Source organism: Camelus dromedarius, chromosome 1 (genome assembly GCF_036321535.1).
Source record: "Camelus dromedarius isolate mCamDro1 chromosome 1, mCamDro1.pat, whole genome shotgun sequence".
Taxonomy (NCBI): domain Eukaryota; kingdom Metazoa; phylum Chordata; class Mammalia; order Artiodactyla; family Camelidae; genus Camelus; species Camelus dromedarius.
This window is the reverse complement of record NC_087436.1, coordinates 86,658,945-86,674,302: the sequence shown is the minus strand read 5'-3', so window position 1 is coordinate 86,674,302 and position 15,358 is coordinate 86,658,945. Positions and strand designations below refer to the sequence as shown.

Sequence of the window (15,358 nt, the reverse complement as noted above, 5' to 3'; positions counted from 1 at the left end):
TAAACTAGTTTTCCATTAATAAATACCATTAGTTTAATTTAAACACCATTAATGGTATTTATTAGCAAGAAGACACCAAGGAGTCCTTTATCCATACAAAGTTTTAGCAGGAGGTACTTGGTTTGTGTAGATTGCTTATTGTAAGTAAACCTGGAGTTTATGGATTTATGGGGGATGGCTGGCTGCCTGGCTGGTGAAAGGAGAGGCAATATAGCCTTATAGGCTGTGTAATTAACAGCATATAAAGCAGAGATATTCCAAAAGCAAAATTTTGAGTACATTTTTGCATATGTTGCTCAAAAACTCAAACTCGTTGAGCTATTCCAAGCTGAAACAGAGCCTGATGTGGGATGCAGGCATTCTGTAGTCTCTGTTGCAAGACGGACGAACTATCTATAAGATTTCAGTTGTAAGTGATTTAGTGAAAGCAGATCCCAGGAGAAATGATGGCTAGAAACTCACTTCCATCATAACAGGATGCCAAGCCAAGGCTGTAGGACGCTGAATTTGAACTAGACAAGGTTTGTGTAGCTCAGATACCCATCCATATGGAGAGGTTATGGCATTGCCTCTAATAAAAACCACAGAAGTGCAAATTGGGCTGAGTCACCACATTTAAAGGCAGGCTACAAATTACTGGCCTGAAGGAGGTATTCTGCCTAGAGATGCACTCAGCTTCATCCACGGTGTTTTTTGTTTTGTTTTGTTTTGTTTTTTCCTGGAGTTTAATGCCGTAAGACAGGACGTGTGCTCTCTGGTCTGTCCCAACCCCTACCACTTCCTAATGTTACATGAACATCAAGTGTTTTTATGATCTTCCTGGGTCTTTCTTGAAAACACAAACATACTAAAAATAGCAGGGGACTCATCCCTTTAATTTTCAGGCAGACTGGGAACTTCAAAAACCATAAACCAAGTAAACCTCTTGTTTCATCTGAAAGTGAATGGAAGCAGTCCTTAAACAAAATGACTGTTGGAAAAAAACATGACATCCATTTGGCTTCGACTAGAAATTAGGTCCCCGTATGAGGTCTGGTTTCAAGATCAGGTTTCAAAACTCTCCTGCACCTTCCTCTCTCCTGCTTGGATGGGAGACACCTGCTATCTCACTAGGTCTTGAAGATGGGATTTGGGGCTCTGAGTTTTACAAGACAAGTCAAACAGTGTTGACGTGATGTAGTCCAGAGAGTACACTTAGAAACATTCAAGTGTGCAGCCTTCCCACACAGCTCCCTCCTGGAGCAGTGGACATGCCCTGGCTGGGCCTCACCTTGGGAGAGTTGCTCCTGTCCCCTGGCTCTGGGGACCGGCTGCCGTTGCTGTTCCAGCTGGCTTCCTGAAAGATGTCAGGACTCTGCTGCCGAACCTGGCGGGACACGACGAGGTGAACGCGCCTTTCACTGGCCTGCGTGATAAGACGCCGGCGTTAGCCACTCTGAGCTCCCATCCACAGCATCCAGCACCATGGGCTCACCAACATGTGGGTTTGGTTTTACTTTTTTTTTTTTTGGTGGTGGGGGGAGGTGATTTCTGTATTTTCCATGGCTGTGCCCATTTTGTAATTTGGCAAGAACTTGAGAGGTATTTCCTTTATCCTTAAATCAGGTCATAAATATCACTTTGGAAGGTTTGACTCACTCAACAGTCTTTGAAAAGACACTGTCCGACATTGCCATTTTTAATGAACGGCTCCATCGTACACAAGCCATGGATGAAGGGCTTTCCAGCTAGAACAGAGTGTGCAGGGTAAGGTAGTAGCCCCGTCTAAACCCCAGACCAAAGGGCAACAGTGAAGGAGAAGAAAGGGAGTTCTTGGCAGCAATACAACCACTGCAGGAAGAGAAATCCTGCTTCTGACAGTTTCAAACATCTGGGCATCAGAAATCTAAGGATGATGGCAGGTTATATAACACGGCTTGATTAAAGACCTTTGCCTTGATCCTTTTTTATGTGACCAGCACTAATTCTGATGACTAGTCCTCTCTGCTATGTACCCTGCCACTTGGATAGAGCTTTCCCAAATAGCAAATGTGCTGTTTATTAGGGAGGTTCATTCCATACTGTAAATTTACTGATTGGCTTTCTGCCACAGATGAGTTTCACTTGTGTCTGAGAGTGTGGGTCACTATTCCAAACCTGCTGACTCCTGAGGTTCCAGATCTGCAGACCAGATAGACTAGACTTGGGACGTGGGAAACATGATACATAACAAGGCTCTCTGATGGCCCAGGATGAACTAGCTCACTGACCTCCACATCACTGTAGGAAAAGCTGACCGTGCATGAGGCATTGCTAGATTTGCTTAGAAACCAGAAAGATTAGGTGTGGGGACAAGGAAGGCACAGAAGAGAGAAATAAGTTCTGGGGGTTCCCCTCGACATCCCATCTCCTGACCACTCAGCATCAGAGCACAGATGGACGTCTGCCTTTACAGGCATGGTCGTCAGACCATGGACAAGTCAGGTCATGAAAGGAGGCCATGGACAGCCCATGCTCTTCTCCATGAGCTCAGACAATGGGAGAGGAGATATTTACTCCCTGTCTCTCTGCGTCTTCTTTCCCACAGCACAGAACTCACTCTCATTCTCTTCTTTTAAAACCTTAAGCAATTAGAACCCCACCAATGAAATCAGATCCCCACAGTTGTCCAGCCCCAGCTTTCATGACTTTACATCCTTATATGAATAAACATCTTTTCTCTGCTGGTCATCAGTTGGGTGGTTGTAAATTAGATGAAGTTTTAAAACTGGCTGCTAAAGAGCATCCTGGGTAATATATTTAGAGGGAACCTTGATTTGCAAAGACACATGCTCCCCAATGTTCATAGCAGCACTGACAATAGCCAAGACATGGAAACAACCTAAATGTACACTGACAAATGACAGGATAAAGAAGTTGTGGTATATTTATACAATGGAATACTACTCAACCATAAAAAGTAATAAAATAATGCCATTTGCAGCAACATGGATGAACCTGGAGAATGTCATTCTAAGTGAAGCCAGAAAGAAAAAGAAAAATATCATATGACATCACTTATATGTGGAATCTCAAAAAAAGACAAACTTATTTACAAAACAGAAACAGACTCAGACATAGAGGACAGATTTATGGTTACGGGGGAAGGAGTTGGGAAGGGATAAATTGGGAGCTCAAGATTTGCAGATACTAACTAATATATAAAAAATAGATAAACAACAAGTTTATACTGTATAGGACAGAGAAATATATTCAATATCTTGTAGTAACTTATGGTGAAAAAGAATATGAAAACAAATGTATGTATGTTCCTATATGACTGAAGTATTGTGCTGTACACCAGAAATTGACACAACATTGTAAACTGACTATACTTCAATTAAAAAAAAAAGAAGAAAAAATGTCTATTGTAAACATTATGGTAGATGGTGGCCCAGGAGAGTTGATTCATTTCACCTGAGTTTAAAAAATCCTACCAAACAGGACCCCCAAAGAAAGTTTAAGTCCTTCATTCACTCTCTCCTTCGCATGAAGCCTTCTGCTCACCCGTCAGTACTCACATCCCTTCCTGTTAGTTTGCCTATCCTGAATTCTCTGGTGTTTCTCATCATATATGAAGCCTGTGTCAGAACGAAAATAACAAGCCCAGGGCACAAGAATGAAGTGAGCTGACATGAAGAAGTATTGGATTAGCCAACTAAACACAATTCTTGGAAGAGTATTTTGTAATAACTGTCTCTTTATACCGTAAGCCTCCCTTATCCAAATGAGGTTATCTCTGGGAACCTTCTAAAGCAAAAATTACTTAAAGATAAGAAGCAGCGAACATTCAAGTCAAAACTTCAACTGCTGAGCCCAGATCTGCTCCTTATCTTCAGGGAAACTCCGATGTTGTGAACAATCTCAGTGGTGGGTTTGTGTCGGTCTGCGTGTTGTACTGCGTTCATCTTGGCCCAGCAACAGCCGCTGGCCTAAGTGCCTCGTAAGAATTGAGAAAACCTGAGACTTACATAGTGAATTGACTTGCTAGGCAAAATCCCAAATGCCAAGGAGCAGTCTGGAAGAGCTGTTTAATTCACATTTTCCAGTGTGAATTTCTCACTGGATTTTCAAATGCCAACTCTGGCAGAAATAACACGCTAATAAATAACCCCGGTATCAATTTACTTGGAAATAAATTCCCTGCAAGGCTGGATCCCCCGCTCTGACTGCCACCTTATAAATTGCTCTCAGGGAGACTCTGTTTGATGCTCTTTCTTTCCTAGTGTTTGAAGTTGAAGGTGGAAAATGGGCTGCGGTGTTTGTCCTGGCTCTAACTCTCAGAAGCAGCTGGATTCAGTGTCGAGAAACAGCTCTTAGCACCGGATAGACTTTCTTTCCACCAGTGTGAATCTGGTGTGAATGTGGAGTGAGTGTGAGAAGGGGGTGGGGGTCACAAAGACTGAATGAAGGATAGAGTGGCAGGAACTTGTTTATTTCATTCCCACGTCATCTGTGCCAGGAAGACGGGGGTGGCGGATAACAAGCACTCAAAGGAAGGGCACGCTACGCAACGCAGATCACATAGCCTCTCTTGCGTCTCTTGAGATGTAGCAATTTTGGCAAAGGATGGTTTAACAATTGTTCCCATCTCAAGTACCAGATTTGAGGTTTCCCCTTCTTTTCAAACATTCTAAATTTTGACCTAGACACATTCTGTATCTAGTGGTTACAAGTTGCATAGCCTAATTGCTGCACGGTATTCTTACTCTTCTAAGAGCCAAAGCATTAACTCCCTTGTCTCCATTCTGATGGCCTCCGAGTTCTCCCCTGTGGACTTAGCAGCCTTCTCCATCCACACACATTCGGTCCCCAGGGCTGACGGGTACCTTCCCCAGGCCAGCCTTGGGAACATGTCTCTTGCCCTCACGGAGGCTGTCCTACTTCAGGGACAGGAAGAAGCAGGTGCCAGGAAAGAGAAAAGGGTAACAATACATGAGGGGTTCCCTGAGGTGAGATCAATTACTTCTAGCTGCAAAAATAGGAAACATCTAATATTCAGAGAAAACCAGAGGGTTAAAACTAAGTAAGATTTCTCATGGAAAGGCTTGGTTTTGTTTTGTTTAATGACTTTTTCTCTGCTCTTTTGAGATTTGACTCAAAACTGCCACTGATGTGCACATGATGGGAGTAAACAGATGTCTAGAGGGAACCAGAGTCTAACAGCCTCATTTATACATAGCCCACTTGAAAATCATAAAATCCCATCTCTTACAGCTGGAATGAGTCAGAGTGCTGCAAGCTTCTTTTTCCATCATGTTCAGCTTGGAAATGACTCTTTTCTCTACAAAATCTACTCTGGTTGATAAGAACTGCTTATGTTGTCAGGAGGCAACATAGACCAGAAACTTCACAGAAAAAAGAGATGGAAATAAAAAGATGCCACCGCACAGTGGGTCAGGAGAGGCATTTTGCAGAGCTGTACCTTGGAACAGAGAGGGATCTTTGTACTGACCCAGCGTTGCACAGTCCACATGGTGGCTAATTAGCCAGTAATAACTAGGGCAGAGCGAGAGTTGACAGCGTGCCTGTACTTCACGGTGTGAACCTCACCTAGCCAAAGGCTCCACCTATTCATTTGTAATGAGGACTGGAATTAAAGCAAACGCATTCAAGCATTTGCTGCTTTTGAATTATATGCACGCACATGCTTACATACAACGTTTCGTAAATTGCAACTCATGTGGGTTCAGTCATTGTGTTACTTATATTAGCTTCATAAAATGTCAAGTTAAAAAGAGTCACCACACGGACCCCAATCAACGCCGCAAATGGAAACTCCAACCTGATTGCCAGGCATCGAGATCGTGCTGCTCAGAGCAGGCAGATCATGTACATAGCACCCTTTATAACACGGTATAGGCCCACATGACTGGGTGGCCCTCTTGTTACAGAGATAAGTAAGAGCTGTAGTTGGATTTATAATAATATAAGCTGTTGACAGAGTTTGTCTCTACTTAGTGTTCCAGCATTAACATCAGAGGTCTTATCCTATATAGCACATGGAACTGTATTCAATTTCTTGTAATAACATATAATGGAAAAGAATCTGAAAAGAAAATATATATGTGTTATGTATAACTGAATCGCTTTGCTTGTACACCTGAAACTAACATTATAAATCAACTACACTTCATTAAAATTTTTTAACAATTAAAAGAAAAAAAAATCAGATGTCTTAATGACCATTTCTTTAAAAAAAAAAAAATTCCCCTGCATCTGCATTCCCCACTGGTTTCTTTTCTAAGGATCCCAGCATGAGACAGCCTGGCTTTACCCAATTTTCAATGTATACTTGTGGGGATGGTTCTTCCTGCAATTTTGGGGTTGCCCCACTTTGGCTTCCCTTCCAGCAATGGCTCCAATATCATTCTCAGTTCACCCATCTGTACTCACAAAGCCCCGGGGAACCATGGAGCATGGGCTCCACACAGCTCAGAAGTCACAGACAAGACGTCAGACATCATCTACTCCAACATTTCCCCTGTAGCGCATACTTCAATTCCCCTACAAAATCCTTGCCATTTGTCACCCAGCTCATGCTTCAGTGCCTCTAATGACAGTAACCTCACTGTGTCCCAAGGCAGTGCAGGCCATTTTTAGACAGCACTAATTAGAAAGTTTGTCCTTAGGTGGAGGTGAACTTTGCCATTCTCTTGCTTGCCCATTGGTTCTAGTCACACCCTCTAGGGCAACCTCAAGTCAATTTCCATGCGACAGAGCTATTTGAAGATAACTCTCACTGCCCTCCCCTAGCTCTTCTCCTTTCCAGGTCAAATCATCCTGGTTTCTTCAATATTTAATATGTTTTCAAGTCACTTCAAAAACATAATGAACTCGCTCTAACAAAGTTAGTAGTGTGTGTGTATGAGAATTAGACCCAGAAGAAGACTCCTGGTCTGGACCAGTAGGGTAGGGACTTTTTTTTTTTTTTTTGATGGACCAGCTGCACCCTAGACCTCATTGGTGGAGTTCCCATTTTGCCATTTCACATATTTCACATGTGCACAGGGGTGGTCTCTGTGTCCTGCGGAGCCAAGAACTCCATAGATGTCTGTCCTCACTAGTACTGATTAATCAAAAGATGACATGAGGTTCTCAAGACCTGCTGCCAAACACAGCACAGCCGTGCTTCCTAGCGCTGAGACCACGTGCGGCACACAGAGCCCGCATGGCAATCCTGACAACAGGAAGCATCAGAACAGGGTGACCGACTGACACGCTAGAAAAATGACAAGGTCATCGACCAGTCCTGTTGACCTAGCAACATACCGCAGAGCGAGGTATAGTAACGAAGCCCTTGCCTAACGCTCCCTCTCAGGGAACAAGAGAACTTTTGAGAAACAGAGAGACCTCTCACTGAGCAATAAGTTGGGAGCTCCAGAATGATGACTCCCGAGTGAGTTAACAGTGCACTCTGAGTTGACGGTCCCTATGAAATGAGCTTGGTGAAAGCAAATCTGGTGTCTGTCAATTTGTTCACCATTGAGACGTTAGAGCCTGACATGCATAGAGCCTGGCACATTTTGAAAAGTAATCGTGAGTATCTTCTGCTGGAGAGGCAACAGCTACTTCAGTGAGCTATGGGGCAACCAGAGTCTGGCCAAGGAAAAAGAAATTAAGGAGGCTTTAAGCAAAAGTGTTGAATAGGACCTCAGGATTTGATGAGGGTAGGGAGATTTGAGACAGCAATTTGATCTATTTTTCCCACTAGACTTTAGCTCATATTTATCCTTTGTTCCCAGAAGCATATCTTTTAAGAGCTAAGAAATTAACGATGACAGTCTGACTTATACGAGGTCATACAGATGTCAGTGACAAGGTCAAAAAGAGAATTTAGTTCTTGAGTCAGCAGAATGACCCAAGCCTTCAGATATCTCTTCTTTTATGGTATCTGGAAGTTACGCTGATTAATTCTGTTTCATGGTAAAACAAAACAAAACAAAATCATGTGTGTGGGGGACATGCGATTTGGGGAACGGTAGTGAAGTTTCAGGATTCCCCTGATATTTGCAGCACTGCTGTGTAGGAGATTCGCTCATAAAATTCTGAGTTGAAAAGCTGAACAGTTTTGCAAGTCATGCTTTAATCACGATTGCATGGAATTTGGAGCTCTGCATAAAAATCATGTGGACTTTAAGAATTCAGGTCAAGAAGAATGTTTTAAAATCTGTGTACTGCTTAGTCCTACGTGCATTAAATTTACTCCCATGCTATGCTATGAAATTTTGTTTAAATAGGAATTTGATTTTATATTAGCTATGCTAATCTATTAAAAAAAATACACACACATACACACACACAGAACTATCAGGTATTACTTCATTGGCAGTTCTTCCTGGCTCCAGGGCACAAAAGTTCTGCCACAGGACTCATGAGCTGGAATCACGTATTTACAACAAATACAGGTAACGTGAGTTGTCCTTTATTTAATCTCTGGCTCTGTCTAAAGACCTATCACATTCTTTTGAAAAGTTTGAAGAACCTGGTTGTCAGTTGTTCTTTGGTGAAATAGCTTCTCATTTAAATATGAATTTATGTAAGGACAAGAATCACACATGCCGGTACTAATGAAAACCCATCTTATCACATCCTCCACAAATGGCTCTGAATTATTTCAATTTCTGTATCAAGTCTGGGAAGTCGGCTAAGGAAAAAAGGCACAACAGAGATCCTCACATTTGAAACCCACCATTACTTCCTGCATTTATTCACTGTATATATTTGAACTCCTAAATACAAAGTCACTGATTTGGAATGGCAGACAGATGAGAATATCTCAAAATCGACATAACTCTCAGCAGAAATCATTCTCAGATTAAATATTGGGTAGCTATATGCTGAACCTCCCATTTCTGGGATGTTGAGATGTCTTTCTCCCCCTTTAGGGTCTCAATTCTTTAGTCCGTATTTCTTGGTTCTATTATTTTCAGTATGACACCAGACAGTTCCACAAAGCTGTCTTTTTCATAGTCATTCTAGTCACGGCACTCAAAAAACTTAAACTGACAGCAGAGAAAAATTAAGTAGTACTAAGTTGCTAAATAAGGCAAAATTGCCCCATATTTGAAGCTTCTGTCTCCTTAGGGTTTCTCTTACATCTTGGGTCACACTCCTCTAACCCTGGGGTCTGACACTTAGAGCTGCTGCTGAGTAAGTCGAGGTTAAGGCCTCACAGATGTAATGATGGTCAAATTTAAAACAGTTGTGGCTTCTCTGTAACAACTTTTCCCTGAAATAATGTAGGAAAAAAACCAGAATGTGCAGTACTGTGGGAGAAACCATGACCAAAAGGACATGTTGTCTGGGAATTCCTTTGTAAGGCAAGTGTGATTCATGGAGTGGATGCACAAGGCCAACGCAGCCAAGGATTGGTTGGAAATTTGAGTCTCAACTTTTGAAGGGAATTTAATTTAATCCCTCCAGCCTGGTGTGTGTTATGAGTATCTCATAAATAAAATCCAAGCTTGAGATTGCTTCACTGAGTTTGCCCAGCATTCTACCTTTTCCATTTCTTTATCTTTGAAAAATTTTTGGTGGGGAGGTAATTAGGTTTATTTATCTAGTTAATGGCAGTACTGGGGATTGAACCCAGGACCTCATGCAGGCTAAGCATGTGCTCTACCACTGAACTATATCCTTCCCCCTCCATTTCTTTTCCAACTAGCTCTGCCCAAGCTTTTTTTCTCCCACCTCATCTTCTCCTACCTATAAAGCACATTGGCTTTGTTTGGTAAGCAGAAAAATCTTTTAGGAAATCCCACTATTAGGCAAGATTTTATTTCATCAATTAACTTTCTCAGGGAAAAAATTTTTTCCTCTTCTGTTACTAATCTACAAAAGCAGAATGCCATAGGTCATCAGAATTTTTCCCAGTGACACAAATAAGGGAGTTTTTCTTTTTCCTATTGCAAAGGATAGTTGGCAGGTTTTCTCTAGAACATGAGCTGCACTGATTGACCTACAGAGGGAGTTGACAAATGGAACACAGGAAAAAAAAAAATGATGGTCATCTAAGAGTCCGGTTTTTAAAGAGAAAAAAAATCATGCTTAGAGTGCAGTTTCTTCATGAAGAAAAAACCCAAGGACTCTCCCTTTCCCATGAGTTGTTTTCATAAACACTGTCTATTTCCTGTTCTCACTCCTTGGCACACAGGCTAGAACCACCTGCTCAGCGCTGACTCGACTGTATTTGGGAGAGATGGGAACGTATTCCAAGCTCTACGAGGCCAGGACTGTGTCAGTCTTGTTCACCACAGTGCTACACACCTCTGGGCACTTAGAAGGTGCTCAGCCAGTAATAACTGAACACATTCAAGGAGGCGAAAAATAGAGATTCTACCTTGGGGACGGATAGTGTAGATGTGAATTTGGTGTTCGTTCTTTGGTAAATGGTTTGACAAAAGGATGCCTATGAGATGGAATTAATGTGTAAATTGTATATAATCACACATTTTTATAATGTGACTACACTTATTCATGCAAATCTTTGAGTGTCTATTTCTGCCAGGCATTTCTCTAAGTGCTGAGATATAATACTCTATGGTAATAAACTATACTAGACTGCCAGGTAGTAACAAGATAATTTGCTGGTAGAAAATAAAGATTAGAGGATATGGAGCTGAGGGTGGGGAATGCTACTTTAAGTGGAATCATCAGGGAAGGCCTCTCTGAGGAGGTGACATTTGAAGAGAGAACTGAATGAAGTACAGGAGTTACACAGATATTTGGCAGAGTCTTCCAATCAAAGGGACACCAAGAAGATCAGTCTTGACTTGAGGAAGTTCTTAGAGTGTTTGAAGAACAGCAAGAAGGCAGTGTGACTGAGCCTGGTTAAGCCAGGAGCAGGATGCCAGAAATTCTTCCCTTCGTTTAAGAGATGAGGTTGGAGGGAGAACTCAAGATCAGACTGGTACAGCTCTGCAGGCCACGGTAAGGATTTGGAATTTTAACCTGTGTGTCTTGGGAAGCATCAGAGGGCGGACCGCAAGAGAATGATAGGGTGAGACTGACTTTGTAAAGTGGTCATTCTAACTGCTGTGTGGAGAGCAGAGGTGGGGGACCAAGTTTGGAAGCAAAGAGGCCGGTTAAGAGGTTCCTGCGGTGGCCCAGACCAAAGCTGATGGTGGCCTGGCTGATGGAAGCCATGGAGATGGTGAGAGATGGACTGCAGGGAGGGGATGTGGAAAGGAGTCAAGGCTCTTTTTGGTGCAAGCAACTAGGTAAATGGTGGCATCATTTCTACAGATGTGCAAAGACTGATGGAAGAGCAGGTCTGGTTAGGCATGGGGGCGGGAGAAGCCAAGGGTTGACTTTTGGGTATTAAATTTGAGATGCCTTTTAGACATCCATGTGGAGATACCAAGTGGGCAGTTGAATATGAAAGTGTGGCGTTCAGAGGAGAAGCTGAGCCAGGAATATGAATTCGGGAATAGATGGCAGACACTCCAGAAGGGGAATGCCTCTTGTAACTCTGGTTTTGCTCTCCTCCTGCTTCTCAGGGCATGGCCACAGCCCTGCAGGGAAGATGGATGTCCATTAGGTTGAGAATCACCTTGGAACTTAGACACCACCCAAAGCCTCAGCTCAGGGGCCAAAGCACCACGTGTGCTTCCTATCCTGGCAGAGAGAGGAAGCAGGGCAAGTCCCCTGCGCCCTCTGCCTCAGGCTTTCCACACCTAAAGGGACAATAATTTCATACACTACTTGGTTCTCCTCAAAAAAGAGGGCTAAGATACTACACACAATAGTGAAAAGAGCTGCCAACACCGGGAAGAAGTCCATGACGAGAACACAACGATAGGGAGATTAGTTTGCACTTAGATCGTCAAGTCCTTGAGGGCAGCCTCTGACTTCTGACTGTCATCCTTTGTGGGACTTGGCACAAGATCCAGTCAACTACTGCTGCTGACTCTTTCTCTTCTTGAGGTATTAACTCTTTAGTCATTAAGTGGGAGCTGACATGACATGTTGGGTAATTACAAATGCATCTTAAGACAAGGCCTCTAAACTCACCTCTCTCTTATCAGCTCTCCACTGCCTCTAGAAAGATCTTTCCAGAAAATTATATCACTTCCTTTCTTAAACCCTTCCAACGACACCTCATGGCCTTGGGGATAAAGTGTGAGCTCCCTAGCGTGGCTCTTAATGTCCACATGATCTGGCCCTTGCTGACCACCCCGCCTTATCTCTCGCTGTTTTTTACATGAACACCACATGAACTCCAGGTATTAACCACTTCCCTAACTGGCTTTTGGGGAAACATTCTTTTGGGTTGTTTCTCCTTAGAATGACCCTCCCTGCCTCGTCCACTTAGAGAACTTCTGCGGATTCCTTGAAGCCCCAGTTTAAGATTTTCCTCCTCTGTGAATAATTTTTAACCCCATCCAAGCAAAAAAAAAATCTCTCCTTTGTCTGCACCAGCACTATACTTAATTTCTCCATTATATACTATCACACCACACAGCAGTCATTTAGAAAAAATCTACCTCCTCTACTAGAGCATGGGCTTCTTTGGGAGGGCAGCCTAAGAGATCATCACCTCCCAGTTCTCAGCACCTCACCCAGGACTAGGCAAGTGGCAAAAGTACAACACATTTTGGCTAAGTGAAGTGGATAAATGGGTGAAAGTATGAGTCTAAAACAAAGCCTGTCCCTTTTAGAATAAAGCTGGCAGCTCAGTGAACATTAGAAGAACTCATGGTGACCCAGCAAGAATCAACAAGACGCACGCTGGTGCTTGGGAGCACCACTCCAGTCAGGAGATTGAATGAGTCTGAACCAATCTCAGGCAATCATGAACACTACCTTGACTGAGTAATAATAATTTTGTATGCCTCTCTTACTGGGGGGGGAGGTGCTTCCTTGGGTTCATATTTGAGATCGCATGGGTTCTCCAAAGGGGCTGGACTTAGCCATGGAGACAGGGCTCAGCCTTAGCCAATCCTATGGCAGTCTCTTGTCCACAGGATCCCTGGAGGGCACGTGGCACAGCTTCTTATGGGAGTTAGTACAACTGGATGTCTTAGATGTGTCCAGAATGTATCGGGGTGACCCCTGGGTCTGCAACTATCAGACCGTGCACAGGGATGACACAACTCGGTGTCCTTGAGTGACTTTAACCAGATGAGGTTGCAACCCATAGCCCAGTGGGTTTACCGGCAGTCAGACTGGACAACTGGCAACATCAAGGGAATGGCCATGACCCTGAGACACATCACTTGCTCAAGTCATGTTCTTACCTGGCCCTTCACTCCTGACTCCTCGAAAGGGAGGCACTGTATGTCACATGGGGTAGGAATTGGGGTAGGTAGGTCAGGGTGATGAGCGTTCCCACCCACGCTGCCAGTTTCTGACTGGGGTCTTGGAATGACCCACCTGAATCAGATGAGCTGCGCTTTCCGGGCTGCCGTACCGAAGGTCATGTCCGTTGATGGCTAACACGCGGTCGTTCTCCTCCAGCTGGCCGTGTCGGTCTGCCACCCCACCATCCAGCACGTTGAAAATAAACACCCCAGGCTCATCCACCTTGCGCACCAGTTTTATTCCAAGCTGCTCGTCAGGGCTGCTTTTGTTAAGAATCACGTGGAAACTGTCCCCCTGGGGTCCATAGGTGTCCAGGGGCTGTCCGTCGGTCCTGGTCCGGAACTTCTGCTCCCGCAGCACGGTCAGCCGCAGCACCTGGCAGGGCTGCCGCAGGAGGCGCAGGGCGTAGTTGTGAGGCACGTTGCTGATGTCCATCCCATTGACCTGGGCGGAGGGGAGCTCAGAATCAGGAGTGACCACGCCATCAGCTCCAACCCTTCCTAAGAGGCCCCGCCACAGAATCACCGGGGCCCTCCCTTAAGGGCCACTCTGCTCTATCACCTTATCCTCCACCCAAATGTCCAAATATCCCCATCTTCCAACAAGACTTCTGACCCTGCTTGCCTCGAGTGTTACCTGCACACATTCCAAGTCTCTGTAGATGCCATCCTTGTTCAGCCTTGTCCCACACGTGCTCTCAAATTTATTTACACAGTCCTAACCCTCATTTCTGTTGCTTGCTAAACTTATTTTTCAGTTGAAGGGGGAGGAAAAGGAAGAAAAAGTGGGAAAAGGCCAAAGAAGAAAGAAAATTGCCCACTGAGCTCAAATGGTCACATTAAACTGCTGTTCAAATCAAACTCAGTTGACATTTTCTTTCCAAAAATCTCCCAATGAATTTTTCTCCCTGGGTCACCCGTACTGGAACTTCCAGGCCCCACTACTCAGTGTGTGTGTGTGTGTGTGTGTGTGTATGTGTGAATATATTTGTGTGTTGGAAAGTGTGTGTGTGTGTGTGTGAGAGTATGTCAAGTCTCAAGATGGTCGCCTACAAGATCTTTTGCCCATGTTCTCAATAAAACAACAACAAAAAATCTCTGCACAGTTCCAGACAAACTGATATGAATGGAAGTGTCTAGGCTTTTTTAGTAAAAGGCTGGATCACTTTATTAAGCTCCTTAAATGTCCTCCAACTTGGCCCTCTCATTTGCGCCTCACTGATGATCTGCAGACTGCTGCATGGGGCGTTCTGGTTTTAATTACCCAGGCCCAGCCTGAAGGCTTCAGCCCCTCGAGGTGGTCACTGCTCAGAAAGAAAACAATTTCACAGCAGCGCTGCACTCTGCGCTTAAGGAAGGAGGCCCCAACAGAAGAGAAACAACCTTCTTGAATTTCTATGGTTTGGTAAGATTTCTTGTACGTGCAGCCAACAGTTAGAACAGTCTTGGAGTGAGACTTTCATGAGCCTTCCTGCAGCCATTGCCAGTCCTCTGCTGCATCCATAGGGATGGATGGAGGCTCCCGTGTGCACAGACAAGGCTCACTGCCTTTGTCCAAGCCCAGGTGAGCTCAAGGACCTTGCTCTGTTCTGTCACCTTAACTTGTGTCTGGTTTCCCCCATCGTACCCAGGCCAAGAGAAAGTCAAGGTCACCTTCTAAGTAGTCTTGGCAGTTCATTTGCCTGCAAGTGCCAGTTGAAGGCCACAAGAATCAATATCTATTATTATGCAACCCTCCCAGGCAGCATAGTTTCCACAGAACTGGGAGGAAGCCATGCGGAGAGTCGCTGATTGCACAGCTCACTGTCCCTCGAGGATGATGGGCCCTGCCTCGTACTCCACCTCCGAGGCCAGTGGGAATATCAGTGTCTCTACAATAACTGCTTTAAATTCTTGCTCCTCTTATTCCAAAGAATAAGAATTTCTTTGCCAGAGAAACAGCTCATGGTGTGTCAAGAGCTGGCCCCTCAGCAACCCAGAAGGGATGGGATGAAACTGTCATCCGAGTATCAGACAGGAAATTAGACCAAGGGAGG

The 15,358-nt window shown here is 44.1% G+C and overlaps 1 protein-coding gene across 6 annotated transcripts in view; it reads right to left on the bottom strand.

The window, feature by feature from the left end:
• Positions 1-15,358, bottom strand: part of LNX1 (ligand of numb-protein X 1) — a 167,521-nt gene that overhangs the window by 15,029 nt on the left and 137,134 nt on the right. For 5 of the 6 annotated variants that reach the window (XM_010992831.3, XM_010992833.3, XM_064486562.1 and 2 more), the window contains 2 exons: positions 13,396-13,767; positions 1,271-1,405 (listed from right to left, as the gene is read on the bottom strand). In XM_010992831.3, the coding sequence (XP_010991133.2) occupies positions 1,271-1,405; positions 13,396-13,767 (507 nt within the window). The remainder of the gene's footprint in view (positions 1-1,270; positions 1,406-13,395; positions 13,768-15,358) is intronic. The other variant, XM_064486578.1, reaches the window with a different exon arrangement.